This window comes from Bos indicus, chromosome 6 (assembly GCF_029378745.1).
Source record: "Bos indicus isolate NIAB-ARS_2022 breed Sahiwal x Tharparkar chromosome 6, NIAB-ARS_B.indTharparkar_mat_pri_1.0, whole genome shotgun sequence".
NCBI classification, from domain to species: Eukaryota; Metazoa; Chordata; class Mammalia; order Artiodactyla; family Bovidae; genus Bos; species Bos indicus.
The window spans coordinates 7,468,312-7,483,174 of record NC_091765.1 but is presented as its reverse complement, the minus strand read 5'-3'; the positions used below and the strand labels follow the sequence as shown (position 1 = coordinate 7,483,174).

At 41.1% G+C, this 14,863-nt stretch overlaps 1 protein-coding gene across 2 annotated transcripts in view; it reads right to left on the bottom strand.

The window, feature by feature from the left end:
* Positions 1-664: 664 nt before the first annotated feature.
* Positions 665-14,863, bottom strand: part of SEC24D (SEC24 homolog D, COPII coat complex component) — a 114,947-nt gene continuing 100,748 nt past the window's right edge. For both annotated transcript variants that reach the window (XM_070791016.1, XM_019962269.2), the window contains 4 exons: positions 10,155-10,334; positions 8,103-8,294; positions 5,891-5,980; positions 665-1,495 (listed from right to left, as the gene is read on the bottom strand). In XM_070791016.1, the coding sequence (XP_070647117.1) occupies positions 1,355-1,495; positions 5,891-5,980; positions 8,103-8,294; positions 10,155-10,334 (603 nt within the window). In that variant the 3' untranslated portion in view covers positions 665-1,354. The remainder of the gene's footprint in view (positions 1,496-5,890; positions 5,981-8,102; positions 8,295-10,154; positions 10,335-14,863) is intronic.

Here is a 14,863-nt window from a genome sequence, read left to right as displayed (position 1 = left end):
GAGGAATGAAGGTGGAGATGTTCACAGAGCAGCCAGTGCAGTTCTTGGAACACTGTATGTATTCAGTGTACTTTAGCTCTTATTAATTACTCACATCACTGACATCAGAGTTGAGCAGGAGAGAGAAAGACAGATACCTGTGTCACATCACTCAAAGCTACTCTCCTAGGTTTATGTATATTCATTAATAATGGTCCTGTTTTTATTTTGCTCACCAAGACTCATTGGAGAACTGTTAAATTGCCTTTCTTGAGTACACTGTCTGACATTATTTATTTACCTGATTCTTCCCAACTCACCCCCAAAACTTATTTTTTTAGTGATCCATCCATCCAACTTTTTCCAAGACACTTTAACTACCACTCTTATTTCTTTTCAGTTCAGTTCAGTTGCTCAGTCATGTCCGACTCTTTGCGACCCCATGAATCACAGCACGCCGGGCCTCCCTGTCCATCACCAACTCCCAGAGTTCACTTAGACTCACGTCCATCGAGTCAGTGATGCCATCCAGCCATCTCATCCTCTGTTGTCCCCTTTTCCTCCTGCCCCCAATCCCTCCCAGCATCAGAGTCTTTTCCAATGAGTCAACTCTTCGCATGAGGTAGCCAAAGTACTGGAGTTTCTTTTAAAACCTCAAAATACCTAATGAATTCTACCTGGTAGGTAAGAGCATATGAAGTGATTTATTGATACTGGTTAAGATCCATTATATACAGGTAGAAACCATCAAAATTGTACAGGGAATGATGAAGAATATTGATAAAGACAGTTTTACAGACAAAATAACAACTGGAAAATAGTCTTAACATACACAACATGTAATTATGAAAAAAACGTAGAACACAAATTGTTCCACAAAATAGATTCCAAGGCTATTTAAAAGTCTGCTATGCAAACCTTAAGTTGAAAAATGTTCAATGGGGTTATATTGTTTTTAAAAAATTAAGTATAATGTAAAAATTAAGTTTTTTTATCCCTTACTGTAAATGGGAGAGGAACTGAGACAACTTTTTACCCCAAATCTATACATTTTGAAAAATAATTTATATGTCTAGCACAAAGAAAGAAAATTGAGAATGTTTACAATTCTGTAAACTATGCCTTTCATGAAATGCAAACTGCATCATTTTTTTAAATTGTGCAATCAGAAATAGACTGTTCCCTTTAAGGTACAATTGTACCTCAACTGGCTTTATACCTGAGCACCAAAGCTGAAGTTCTAAAATGCCATCTTGGAAAGCTATTCTGAAAATGAGCAAGAAATCAAAACTAGACTGTTACTATCCAGAGAATTAGGCACCAAGAAGGAGAGTGTCTCCTTAGAAAGGCAGTATTAACAATAGAGAAGATTCTGTTAATTAAGCAGCTGACAGATCTCCTTGTGAACACAACAAAGGAAATCCACGTAGGATGATCCTCCATAAAGTCCTTTGTCTTCTACCAGGAACTGTCGGAAAACCATTTCTGGCTGTTCTCGCTGCTTGACTATCGTCAGCTAGGAAGAAAACAACAAGGCAGCTGGTTATAAACATTTCCTGAATGTGGCTCAATTCTGCATGCTTCAGTTCCACCAGAATTACATGTCTGTTGTCTATGAGGCCTTGGAGGAGGATAGGAAAGTGCCTGTTACCCAGAGTGGAGAGAGGCATTGAGTACAAAGCCACAAAAATCAAGACATGTAAGTGGCAACAATGAAACACAAGCAGAATGCTGGAAATGGCTTCACAATGGCAGTGACTCGCTGAACCTTAAAGGACAGGGTAGGATTTCCTTAAGGATGTAGATTTCCTTAAGGATGTAGGAGTATGGTGTTAGCATTCTACTGGGGAACCACGTGCCAAATACACAGTCCTGGATGGCAGGTAAATTAGCACACACTTCTAGAAGTCCATGGGAGGTGACGCGTTTGGGTTTTTGTAGGAAATGTGATTCAATGAAGCTGATGAAGAACAACTGGCTATGGTGCATAGCATTCACTAGGGGGATGAGGGAAACTAGACAGGGAGCAGCTGGAAGCATCTAAGGTGGGAGACAGTCAAGACCTGAATGAGGCAGTGTAGCTGCAAAGGAGACAGATGGAAAAGATAATGTTCTTAAACTACTGAAATCTTAAAATATTCAAAATAATTTTACACCGATTACATGTGGAAATGGTAATATTCTGGGTAAGTTAAAACCTTCTCAAAATTGTAGTTTTTCATTTTAATTGTGGCTGCTACAAAGTATAGAATTAATGTGCAGCTTGCATTATTGGACAGTGCTGCTCTACAGGGAGAGACCCATGGGGAGGAAGCCCAGAAAAAGGTAGTTTGTCATGAATTCTCTCAGCTCTTCTGTTGACCCACTTACTCACTTGTATTTCAAGAAGTTAAAGCAAATGATCAGAAAGGTGAGAATTTGATATCTGTTGAGCTGTGTGTGTGGTTAGTGCAGAGAGATGTGCAAAATACTGTCTCCATCTACCACCCATATAATTAAGAAGAACCAGGGCATCATCTCACTTCCTTTTGCCTGGTGAAACCACCCAAATTGCCTGCAGCTACCAGCTTCACACCCGCTACGCCAAGGAAGGCACATTCCACATCGGCTGGGTGCAGCTACTGTTTCGGGCTGGCTAATTAATTCCACATGGATAATGGACACACGTGACGTCTTGGCTGGTCCGTGCCAGGCCCTGGGAGCTGACACTGCAACAGCAGTGTGCAGGGTCATATTCCATCTGATGAGGGCAAAGAAACTAGCCCCACCCATGGGAACATCGCCAAGGAGTTGAAAGTGTGCATCCTGGTGAGCCTGAAACCAAGGCAATTTTCTCAAAAAGAGAAATTTACACAAGTAAATTGTCTTCTCCACCTTTCCTCAGGTGCCGCTAGGACTCTACCATTGTCTGCTATGGGCAACACCAATGTGGGTCTGGCCTCAGTGAGACAGCTCAGGCTGACTGGGCAGAATAAAAACACCATGGAGGGAAGGATTTGAGGCCCTAATTTCCTTAGAATTAACTTTTCTATGGAAATTAATGGAAGTTCATATTGCTCATCTGGGGGTACTGCCATTCATTTATTTAGTTTTTGGTTTAAATGTAGTGGTCACTGTTAAAACCTTCTCTGATGTGTGCATCTGGCCATGATCTGAAGTAGGAAATAGAAGAGGGGATGAATTTCAACCTTGGAAGAAACTCATCTTTAAGGTAAAGGAATATCCTGCTCTGGCATTTGAGTCTCTACAAAGCTGGATCACCCAGCACTTGGTGGAAAGTCTCAGGGAACTGCATTTATAGAAGTGGTGGATATGGCGTCTTGACACGCTGGTAGTCTTCTCATGGATACACCACCCACGTCAGAGGAGAAAGTATATTGGGAGGGACTGGGAATCTGTGTGTTATTCCCCTCAGTGTTTCCACAGGGAGGGACGCAGCTCTGTGGGGTGGGGTGGAGAGGGGAGAGGACTATAAAATGGTCACTGCTGGTCTCCCCTGCAGGTTCCTGTGTGCCCTCTCCGTGGAAGGATTGGTTAATCCAACTGGTCTAAATGCGATATTCTCTGGGCCATGTTACCAGTGCTTACAGAATTATTGTACTTCAAAATGCATTTTCTTCTCTCACATTGCCTGTTTCACAGGGCACAGATAAATGACGGCAGTGATCAGAATGGCCCAAAAGGACTATGCTGAATGAGAGAGCGCCGTGGGTATAACTTAGGAAAACGCAACTCGTCCTAAGGGGCAGATGAATGAAGAGAAGCCAAAGGAAAAAGGTCAGTGAGAAAGAATCAGGAGAGTATGATGTCTTGAAAGCGGACAGAAGAGAAACACTGAGGAATGTAGTAGTACTCAATCTTGTAAAGGGGTTGAGAATAACACGTCTTTAGCAGTTTGGCAGTTCAGGGAAAACGAGCTGGGAAGAAGGAAATTACAAGCAGTTATTAACATTTCAGGAAGCATGGTGGTAAAATGCCTGCTATGTCTCTAGCATTCAGTACAAAATTTGTGGGATAAAAAGGAAAACGGAGCAGCATCTTGGAGAAGCAGCAGCTTCAAAGAAGGAAGATGTGACAACAGCTTGTAAACTGGAAAGGAGCCAGTGGGGAGGGAGTATTCTAGGAAACACAAGAGGAAGAAGAGATACTTTGGAGCCTGGAGAACCATGAAGCAGGGTAGGACTAGAATTTCAGTAAAGCATTTGATTTAGGTAATCTGGGAATACACTGTGATGGAAATCTTTTTTTTTAATTCTCCCACAAATGTAAGACTGTGCTGACAGTGAGCTCTAAGAGGGCTGATTCTCTGAAAAACTAACTAGCATAATCGAGAAGGCAGCAATGCCTTCTGGTTTGATTTTGCTATCCTTGACCCTTTTCTCCTCCTAGTCAATCTGGACTCTTTCAAAGATATAAAGACTCTTTAAATGTGTTTCCATTTCCTTTGTGTGATCCATTTTCAAAGGTTGGAGAAGAAGATGTAAAACCAAGTGCATGGACTGAACAGCCAGGCCAGGCCCGTGTCTGTTGTGACCTAGCTGTGCACCCTGACCAGGTGAGTGCACTCCTTTTCACGTCTGCTAAGCAGCAACTGCAGCTGAGAGCCTGTGGGGGACCAGGCATCATCTCCTGGATTCCTTCAGCTCTCACATTTCTGGATTTTAGATTTTCAAATTCTTTGAAACCCTGAGAATGTCAAGGATTTTTTCAAACAGAGATACATTTCCAAGTAGCACATAAAAAAAATCATTTAAGCTAAAATTAGTATTAATATTATATAACTTCTTATATTTTATTTACATATCATATTTGGCAACTACCTCAGATATTTTAATAACCAAAGCTGACATGACCTTGATAAGCAGGTCATGGAGCAGAGGGGAGGAAAGTGCTTTTTTTTTTCCTGGAAGAAGGGGTTACTGAGCACAGGGGTGATCGCCACGTTTAGTCTGGCTCCTTCTCTGCATTTGGGGCCAGCTGTGGAGATGCAGCCACTAGGACAAAGGTGGATCATCCTTGCTGTGAATGCTGAACACTAGTTCTGGTCAATCTGTGTGTCATACGACCCTAAGATTTCATCACATGTCTCAAGGGTGTTCAGAGTGTTGTGTGAAGAACATGTTTAGTTTGAGCCTTCTCTGCCATCTCTAGGTCCTGCCCTAAAACCGAACCCAAGTAGTGATGTAAAAACAGTTCTGGAAAGGTTTTGTTTACCCAGATGTCCTAGAGATTATAAAGCTCTTTATTCAACTTTCCAAAAGTTCTACTAAAGTTGACGTTTGCGTGCACGAGTATCTATCATGGTAAAGAACACTGATATAAACTGACATAATATTTATGTTTCGGGGGAACAATAGCCCCACAATGCCCTGGTTCTTGTAGAGGCCTGCCTGCAGCTGAGTGTCCTGCACCTCTGCAGGAGGTCGTACAGAAGTAGACCGCCGTCATCTGTACACTCCAGGCAATTCTACTATTGAGCTTGAAAAGGAAGACAGGGGTGAGTACTTGGCACTTAGCAATAAGGCATAATTTTCCTGACCTAACAGACATTTTAAAGTCTTTTACTCACACTCAAAAAAAGCTTGGAAAGACTAGGATAACAAAATTTTTTAGAGATAATAAATCAAAAGCTGTAAAAGTCAAATTTAACAAATGCTTTTATACTTCTTTAATTTTAAGCACTGAAGGAAAAGTCATTTCAAAGACTTAATAATATCAATTGTTTCTAAGTTAATACTTAGTAAGATAATCCATAGTTAATGCATGGTGATAGTTATTTTTGTATGTGTGTGGTTGACAGGTAGGTAGGTATACTCAGAGATTGTGAGTTTTCTATCAGAAATCATGTTCTAAAAATATAGGACATGCATTGGAAATCAAAACACTTGAAAGAAGAAAATCTCATTCTTACCTTCATTGAATATGGCCGCTTTTGTTGGATAACACCCATTATCATTCTGAGTGTTTGTGAGTATGGATTTCCCAACTCAGGCAATAATGTCTAAATTTAAGGAAAATAAAGTTTAAGTTTCAGTACAACTTATAATATTTAGATAGAAGCAGAATGAGATTATTAGAATGTTAAAGTTAAAAAACATCCTTCCATGCTGTTGGCTTAGTTCATCTACCTAAAAACCAAAAATGTGAAATAAAAATGCATTAAAAATGATTCATACTTATCAGCATAATTTGACACAAACAGTATACGATTTTTGCAAAGAATGTCAACTCACCATGATATTAATTTCTTTGCAAGATGGATATTTCAAGGCTGTGTTATGAGAGACCGATATACCTCATTCCTTCAGTGGATCAGCGGCAGGATCCTAAGGCATTACCCCACGTGGAAAATGCCATCCAAATACCACTGTCCCAAAATTCAAACAAACCACCAAATGCTGACTTCTCAGAGGGACTGTGGCCTCTCAGATTTCCCTGAAATCTGGGTAATGGTATATAAAAGATAGCACCTACTGCATGTGGCCCTCAGGGGACATGAGAGATCTGAACTTAGATTTCTTTCATTAAGACAGTAAATGTTAATGCTTACTTCTAAGCAAGGAGCTAAGACAACATCTGTGAGTTAGTTACTGGAAAAGTGAACTGGAACATTTTACCAAAAAGTCACACATCCCAGGAAAAGATCATAGCCAATATTTTTCACAGGAGTTGTTAAAAAAAAAAAATGGCAGGAAATTCATTATTTATATTCACATTCCACACTCTCTATGTATTCTCTTGACATTTAAGACTATTTTTTAATTTTTATTTAAAAAACAAACATAAAATAAGTATACTTTATGTATATGTCTAAAAGTGCCAACTGCCTCTAAAAAGAAAGCAATATTTGTTTTTTTGTCTTACTTTTTGAAGAAGGTTGAGAAGAAATATGGAGACATAAGCACAAACCTAGCAATCTATTGCTTTGTGGTGGACAGACTTTGGCTACTCCATATCTATATTCAACAAATATGCATTAACATTTATATGTGAAATTTAAATGTAATGTGAAATTTAATATTTAATATATGACATAAAAGGAGGCTTCCTTAAATTTTATATAAACATTCTTCATGCTCATAGTTCTTTGCCCACTGAACTTTAATTTTTAAGAAATTGCATTTCTAATCATTCTTAATTTCAACCACATGCAAACATCTTACTATTTCTAAATCTTCATCTTAAAACTAACCTCTTAATGGATACCTTTAACTTCTTTAAAAATATATTTTTACATTCATAATAGATATGCAGCTCTCTAAACTGACCACGTATCTATTTAACCTGAAATTTTAATCCAGACTTCTTCTCCAGATGCTATGTGTCTACCTTCATACCAGAAATTAAAGCCTTAAGCCATCTGCCAAAACATGAGTGAGGACTCAGGGAACAAATTCTCTGCTGCATTCTGCATCTGAATTCATAGGGAATCCAGTCAAGCAGAGGAAGACAACCATCACAGCAGTGGGGTTCACACGATGGTCTGCAAATAAGGTATGTAGTCAGTGTGATTCTCAGAGTATGCTAGGAAAACCAGCCATTATAGTTTAAGAAGAACATCATTTGTGTTCATTCCACATCAAATCTAAAATCTCTTTTGAAATAAATGAAACAGAAGGGCACATAATTTGTTTTTGTGGGGTGGTCATATCTGTAACTAAATGTGTATGACAGCCTCTACATCCTTGTGAATATGTAGTTCAGCACCAGGGACGAGCCCAGAGCCTAAGACCAAACTCACTTCCCACCTCTGCCACTTACTACTGAAAGAACTTGTCTCTACGCCTCACTGGAGATGTCTAGAAAATGTTGATACTAGTATCTGTCTCACCGATTTGTTACAAGAATTAAATGAAATAGTGTGTTTAAAGTATTTGGAGCACAGTGATTAACAAATAGAAAATGCTCTGGTACTGTCAGCAGTCTCTATTAAAGTCATATAATTTGGTTGTCGGATAATACTTTATACAACTTTATGCTAGCTAATTGTTATTCATTAAAACATGAAATTCTCTTATATAGAACTACAGACCTTATTGTTTTCTCTATAATACATGGTTGCATATGAACAAAAAGCATTTAAGAATTTATTACTGCAAAGCAAAGAAAAAAAATATACCTACCATATCTGTGTTGACATGTGCAAGAGATGGCACGTTAAAGATTCCTTGAATCAGTTCTGGTGGGCTGCTTACTCCCAACCATAAGAACATGTTTAGACCATTGGCCAAGAGGAAGATTCCTTCTTCTGAAAGACGGGTCTCAGAGCAGCGAATAGCAGCAGGTAACGTGGTGCTCTTGACATCCAAGGTGTGCTGCGAGGCAGAGGCGAGAGTCAGAAGGCCCTCCTGCTCCCTCCTTCCTCTCCTACCCTTTCCCCCTCCTCCCTCCCAGCTCACTTCAATGAGTCCTTGCTCTGCGCCAGGCATTCTAGTCATTAGAAAGTTATCCCCACCTTGTATAGCTAACCATGTTTTGGAGGGAAGAAAGGACAGCAGATAACCTAAGTATATAGAAATTTAAAAGGTGTTAAGTGCTGTGAAGCAGGGCAGTGGGATAGAGCACACTGGTGGTGTTAGTTTTAAACAGGGGAGTCAGAGGTTTGCTAAGAAGGTAACATCTGAGCCGGGGGCCGTGGGCATTCCAGATGGGGGGCATCGGGTGTGGAGGGCCTGAGGCGCAGGACCGTCTCGGACGTTCAGGGCTAAGAGAGGAGCCCAGTGTGGCTGGAGTAGAGAGAGAGAGAAATAAGATGAGTCAGACAGAAAGCAGGGTGGGGCCCAGGCGGGAAGCAGGTCGGCTTCTCCTGAAGTGGGAAATCCTGAGGTGTTCTGAGGGGCGGAGGGCCATGAACCGACAGTTATTTGAACAGTGTTACTCTTAACTTCCGTGCCAAAAAGTGACAGGTGCCAGCAAGCAGGTTTGTTAGGAGAGGCGACTCTGCTGGGAGTCTGGGTGGTGACAGTGGGCGTAGAAAGAGTGCTGACGGATGAGATGTGGTGGGTGAGGAAGAAGAGAGCCAAAGGGTGAGCGTAGGCCTTTGGTCCCGAGGAACCGGAAGGAGAGAGGGTGACAGACGCAGGGGGGTAAGACTGCAGGAGAGGAGGCCCAGCGTGCTCGGGGGCGGTGCCCGTCACAGCCCACGGAGACGGGCCCTAGGGGCTCCAGCGCCAACGCTGCGGAGCTCAGGGCAGTGCCTGCTGCAGACGGGAGCTAGAGCGTTGGCATAGACTGTGGCTGCTGGCCTGACGCAGGTCAGACCCCCGCAGGGCTGTGTGCGCAGACAGCAGAAGGGTCCCGGGGCTTGAGCCCTGGGGGCCCACACGGGGAAAGCAGAGTAAACCAGCAAAGGCGGCAGCGGGAGAGGCAGGGGAAGCGGGAGAGCAACCCGGGAAGCAGGTGAAGAGGGCGCTCTACAGGGAGAGACTGTCAGCTGCCGAGCTCACAGCAGAGGACTGCGAGCAGCCCACGGGGTTTATTGACATGTTGGCCACCGCGACCTCCGTGGGTCTTAGTGAGACGTCATGTCCGTGTTCCCCAGGGTCCTAGCTTCTCTGGCAGAGTCCAGTTTTATCCGAAAATCAATTATTTGAACGTACGTTAACTCTTCCTAATTGCACTACTACTGAGAGCCTGGGCGTGAGTTTTGATCCAGGAGTCAGAAACCACCCCTCGCTGCCCCAGCTCTGACCCCTCAGCTATAACCTGCTAGGTCTCGCGGGGAAGGAGCCAAGGCACGTCAGGACTGTCTTCAGTAAAGAAGCAGAGTACATCACCAGGTAAATTCCCTGAGGGCGCCTGCACAAGGCTCATCAGAGCCATTCTGATTAAACGTGGTGACTCTCAGACAATTAATACACTGTCTAAAAACAAATATATGTGCGCTTATCAACGTCCATACAGATACAGCAGTTGCCTTTCATGCCATAGTAGATTTCTTCAACTGAAGCTGGGCTTCCTGACCGTTCAGTCTGCCTAATCCGTCAAAGAGGACCTGTCTGGGCATGAGGGCAGAGACGCAGTCACCCGACAGCTCCGTGAGCTGGAGCGCCCAGCCCCGAGCCCGTCTCAGGCCTGCGCTGCTCGTGACACCGAAGTTTCTGGTTAAGAACAAACGATGATTCTCTCCCAGGCATCTCTAGGAAATGCGCCACCACAGCGCGCTTCCTACTTACTATGGGCAGAAGCTGTGGGTAAAAGAAGAGCTGTGAGTCGGCCACGCCCATGGTCATAACCAGTTGCCTCTGGTAGGCCCGCTCGTCTGTGGAGATCTCGGGTCTGCCGAGCAGCACGCAGTTCTTCAACAAGCAGTTCATGTACACCGGCAGGACTTTCATGGAATCCGGCAAAATCAGCTGGAAGAGAGAGACACTGGTTTCAGATGCTTGTGCTCTTTGCTGAGAATCAAGGCCCACTGCACTTTACCTGTAAAAGAGAAACAAGATTTGCTCTCTGAGGTTGCAGAGAGGAAGAAACGATAAGCCACGTGCAGCACCTAGAGCAGGGAAAGCAGCACAGGGCAGGTTTTCAGAGAGCAGCAGGCGGCTGTCATGCTCTCCAGGGCCCTGGCAGCTTGGCACAGCGTTCCTCAGCACAGCTCACCGTGGGGCATGTGGTCCCGGCCATGCCTCTTACCAGCTGTATGCTTCGCGAAAACTCATCCTCTCGTTTCCTCCATTTTCTCTTCTAAAATAATAGCACCTCTACTTCACGATCCTGGGGTGGTTAGGAGGATTAAATTGTTTCTGATTTGTGCAGTACTTATTGTAATGCCCAGCACACAGTGTCATACACACGTTTATTAAATGAAATGAAATGTATAAGTTATTTCCTAATCTGTATTACCAGCTTCTTTCTACCTCTTAAGCAAGAACAGCATTTCCAACTACCCCCTCAATCTCTCTTCTTCTGTGCTCTTCCTCAAGCTTAGACTCACAGTCACAGACTCATCAGACACTGAAGGAGGACTGTGTCACAGGTTCTATCAAAGCCTCAAGGCCTCTGCAGAGGAATGAGCCATAGTCCACATGCAGATGCCTAATGTGCACTGGGGATGATATGCATACAGACAGATAAACCATAATAAGGAAATTCAAATTACAGTGCCGTTCAACATATATATAGATATTAAAACGGGAAATATTTTGTGAATTTATTAGGTATGTCACTAAATGATAACAGGAAAAAATCAAACTCCTACAATTCCACAAACATGTTTTTCCTCTTATGTTTCCTGTTTTATATACTACAGCTACCAGATGAACCCTGATTTCACTTTTTCTTTACCTTCAATTAGAACACAAATTCTCTCCATTCCTTTATAATCCACCTTTATAACCTTTAAAATCAACCTGTACCTTCTTCCTCTCCACCCTCTCTTTGGCTTATGTGAGCTCATTCTGACTTCATTCTAACTGCCTCCAAGTACATACCATAATGCTCCAAATAGTAACACAATTCTAGAAACATGAGTAAAAAAATTACAAATAATTTGCCTGTGTGTTTAACCTTACCAACACAGTTTTACAAATATGGCTAAGAATCAAGAGAGACTGTCATTTCTTCCATTTATAGTAGGTCAATGAACAAAATATCCAAAAGAAAAGCATATACAGTAGATAATCTGCAAATATAAATATCTGGTCTATAAATTCATGATTTTTTTTTTAGCTTTCTATTTTAATATTAAAAAAATATTCCCTTAACAGAATACACGCTGAAAGGAAAATTTCCCTTAGGGCTCTGTTATTAATAGGATTTATTCCTCAAATCCCTTTATCATCGCTTCTCATGATCTTCTAAGTAAGGAATATGTAAGACAGAACTTTCTAACTGGTTAAGGAAAATATATTTTAGAACAATTCTACTTTGCAGTTTGTTTTTCCTCTCAATTTTTATCTCCTTTCAAAAAAACCAAAGACAGATAAACGCATGTTTCCTCATATGAGGAAATGCTCTTAGAATTTCTTCTCTAGCATAAATTTTTTTTTAATTGAGAAATAATGTTTAACATTATATTAGTTTCAGGTATATAACATAATAATTGATACTTGTATATACTGTGAAATGATCACAATTCTAGTTAACATCATCGCCATACAAAGTTACAGAGTTTCCCTGTGATGAGAACTTTTTAATATTTACTCTTGGCAACTTTCAAACATGCATTAACTAGAGCAGCTATGCTGTACATCATATCTCCATTACTTCCTTATTTTATAACTGGAAGTTTGTACCTTTTGAGCCCCTTCGCCTATTTTGCCCACCCTCCACACCTCCCGGCAGCCACCAGTCTCTTCTCAGTATCTGAGCTAGGTTTTTGTCTTTTAGATTCCCCATACAAGTGAGACCATATGGTATTTATCTTTCTTTGACTTACTTCACTTATTTAGCATAAAGTATTTTTATTTGACAGCATTTGGTACTGGAATATGCTTTCAGCCAAAGAAATTTAGGATTTAAAAAAAAGAAAAATTACGATCCAAGGATACAGGACACAAACCATGGTCACTGGAGCCAAGTGGCCCCAGGGCTATTTCTGGGCTAATTACCAGTTAGGGATCTTACCTGTTATGGATTAAAAATGTTCTTAGATCCCCAGAGAGAAGCATGTATGTACAGTTTTTAAATATTATCTTGCAAGTCACTGGCTGTTTCTCATTAATCAGGTCATATTAAGACAGTTTAGAAATCTGTTGCCCTAAATACCACAAAGAGTTGAGCTTGGCCCATGATGACTCTTTCAGGACTAAAAAGTCTGATTAGAGGAGACTACAGAGGGCAGGAGGAACAGAACAGAGAATGAAAGTAAGAAGGAAATTTTGTGATGAAGAAAATTGAGTTAGAGTGAAAGAAAACAGACAATGTTTTTGAGGTAGGGAAGGAAATGTGGTAACGGATCAGTACTTAAAACCTTTCCTTGCCTCCCTGATCTTCTCCATAAATAGTGAAATTACTCTCGGGAAGAAAAGGTGTGAGTGAGGAGGGAGTGCAAATTCATATGAGTCCAGTTTGAATTTGGAGAATTCTCTGCTTTGGGTTTTGAAGTAACAGATGTGGTAATAGAAAAAAAAAAAACTATTACTTTCCAGTTAAGGTGATGCGACTTACCTCCTGAAGTCAGTGTACTCCCATATGATGTAATATATTTACGTTTGGGACAGTGAGTTGTTATATTTAATAAAAAAGGAAGCTACATTGCTTATGTAAGGTTAAAAATTGTTTTAATGTTGTTTTAAATTATATGTCTTAACCCAGCATCTGTCCTATGACTTGCAGAATGGGTGCCTCCTTAAATTTTGCACCTTAAGCTCCTCTTTTGCATCAACCTTGTGCTGGCCCTGGCAATTCAGTAAAAGCGTATCTCCTGAGGTTCAGTTCATATAATGCAAGTACACAGCTCCTTAACAGTCTTGCTTGGACCAAGGAAACTTTGGGCTCTGTAGTATTGAATAAAACAGAATTCCTTTACAAATTTCCCCATGGAAATAATTTCTTGCAAGTGAACTATGGAAAGACTACCAAATTTGAAGTTATATTCTCTGAGAAAAACCTCAAGTCTAGCCATTCTGTTAAATAATGGTGTATTTTTAATATATCATTGTTACTAACAGTATTATCATCTCTACATTTTCCCTACTCCCTGATGGGTAAAGGTACAGCTGAAATGTGCTAATGGAGAAAGAAAAATCTCCAGAAGAACAGGAATAATGTTTACCTACTTTTTTCAGAAACAGACTGGCATCAGAATGCTGTCACTCCAGAAATAAACTGTGCAAACAGATGATCTAGTAGTAAAGGCAAAGCTTGTAACTTTAAACCAGAAGGAACCGACCAGTTTTATTTCTTCCCTAAGCAGGCAACAGATTTGTTTTTAATGTAAGGTTTTTTGAATCCAATTGTTGTAGCAAATAAACTTCCTTAGAGCTCACTAACTGTACCTGTTCTTCTTCAGCAAGTCCTCCTGATGTGTGAGACACTCCAGACACAGAGCAATGTTGCCAGAGCTCCAAAACAGTGAGACTCGGGGGTGCAGTGGTCCTGACTGGCCTGTACCCAGGAGCTCCTGGGGGGCTCTGTGTAGGATGTTCCGAAACGGGGCTGACGCTGAGTTTATTGAAGAGGCAAACCCTCTGACTAACAAAGAGGGCGGACTCACACAGATCTAAGAGTTGCCTCTGTGATTATCAGCAGGAGATGAAAGAATGGATGGCTACTTTAATCCCTCTGGACAGCAAAGGGATTTCTGTAAAAAGTCCAAACTAATAACAGTCTTTTAATTTCCTGCATTACCCAGATTATGAATTTGGCCCCAGATGTATCTCTACTATTGTTGCTGCTGAAGGGTTGCTTTAGGTGGGGTTTCAGGTGTCACTGTGGACAAGAATTAACCAGAAAGTCTCCCACCTGTTGCTGTCTTCTTTAATTCTGGGTTCAGATGTTCAATACACAGCTATGAAAAATGGCATCTAGCTATGATGGGAAAGATTATGAAAAAGAGAACAGATGCAAAAATAAGTGTGGGCCTGAGGTTCTGCCTTTTTTTTTTTTTGTCTTTTGTTTTCATGAGTCAGATTTATTTAAAAGATCTTCTAAAATTTCAAGTTATTAGCCAGTTTTTTTCAAAACTCTTCATACCTATTATTAATTTTTTGTTTTTTTGGCTGTGAGCATGGGGGTCTTAGTTCCCAACCAGGGATCAAACCTGTGCCCCCTGCAGTGAAAGCACAGAGTCCTAACCACTGGACTGCCAGGGAATTCCCTATTATTAACTATTAAATACAAAGAACTTCAGAATTTATAAGTTTTGTGTTTATAAAATATAGATAAGTCATTTCTGCCATTAGCTTGTGTCAACTTTGATTGTTAATATATCCAAAAAGTA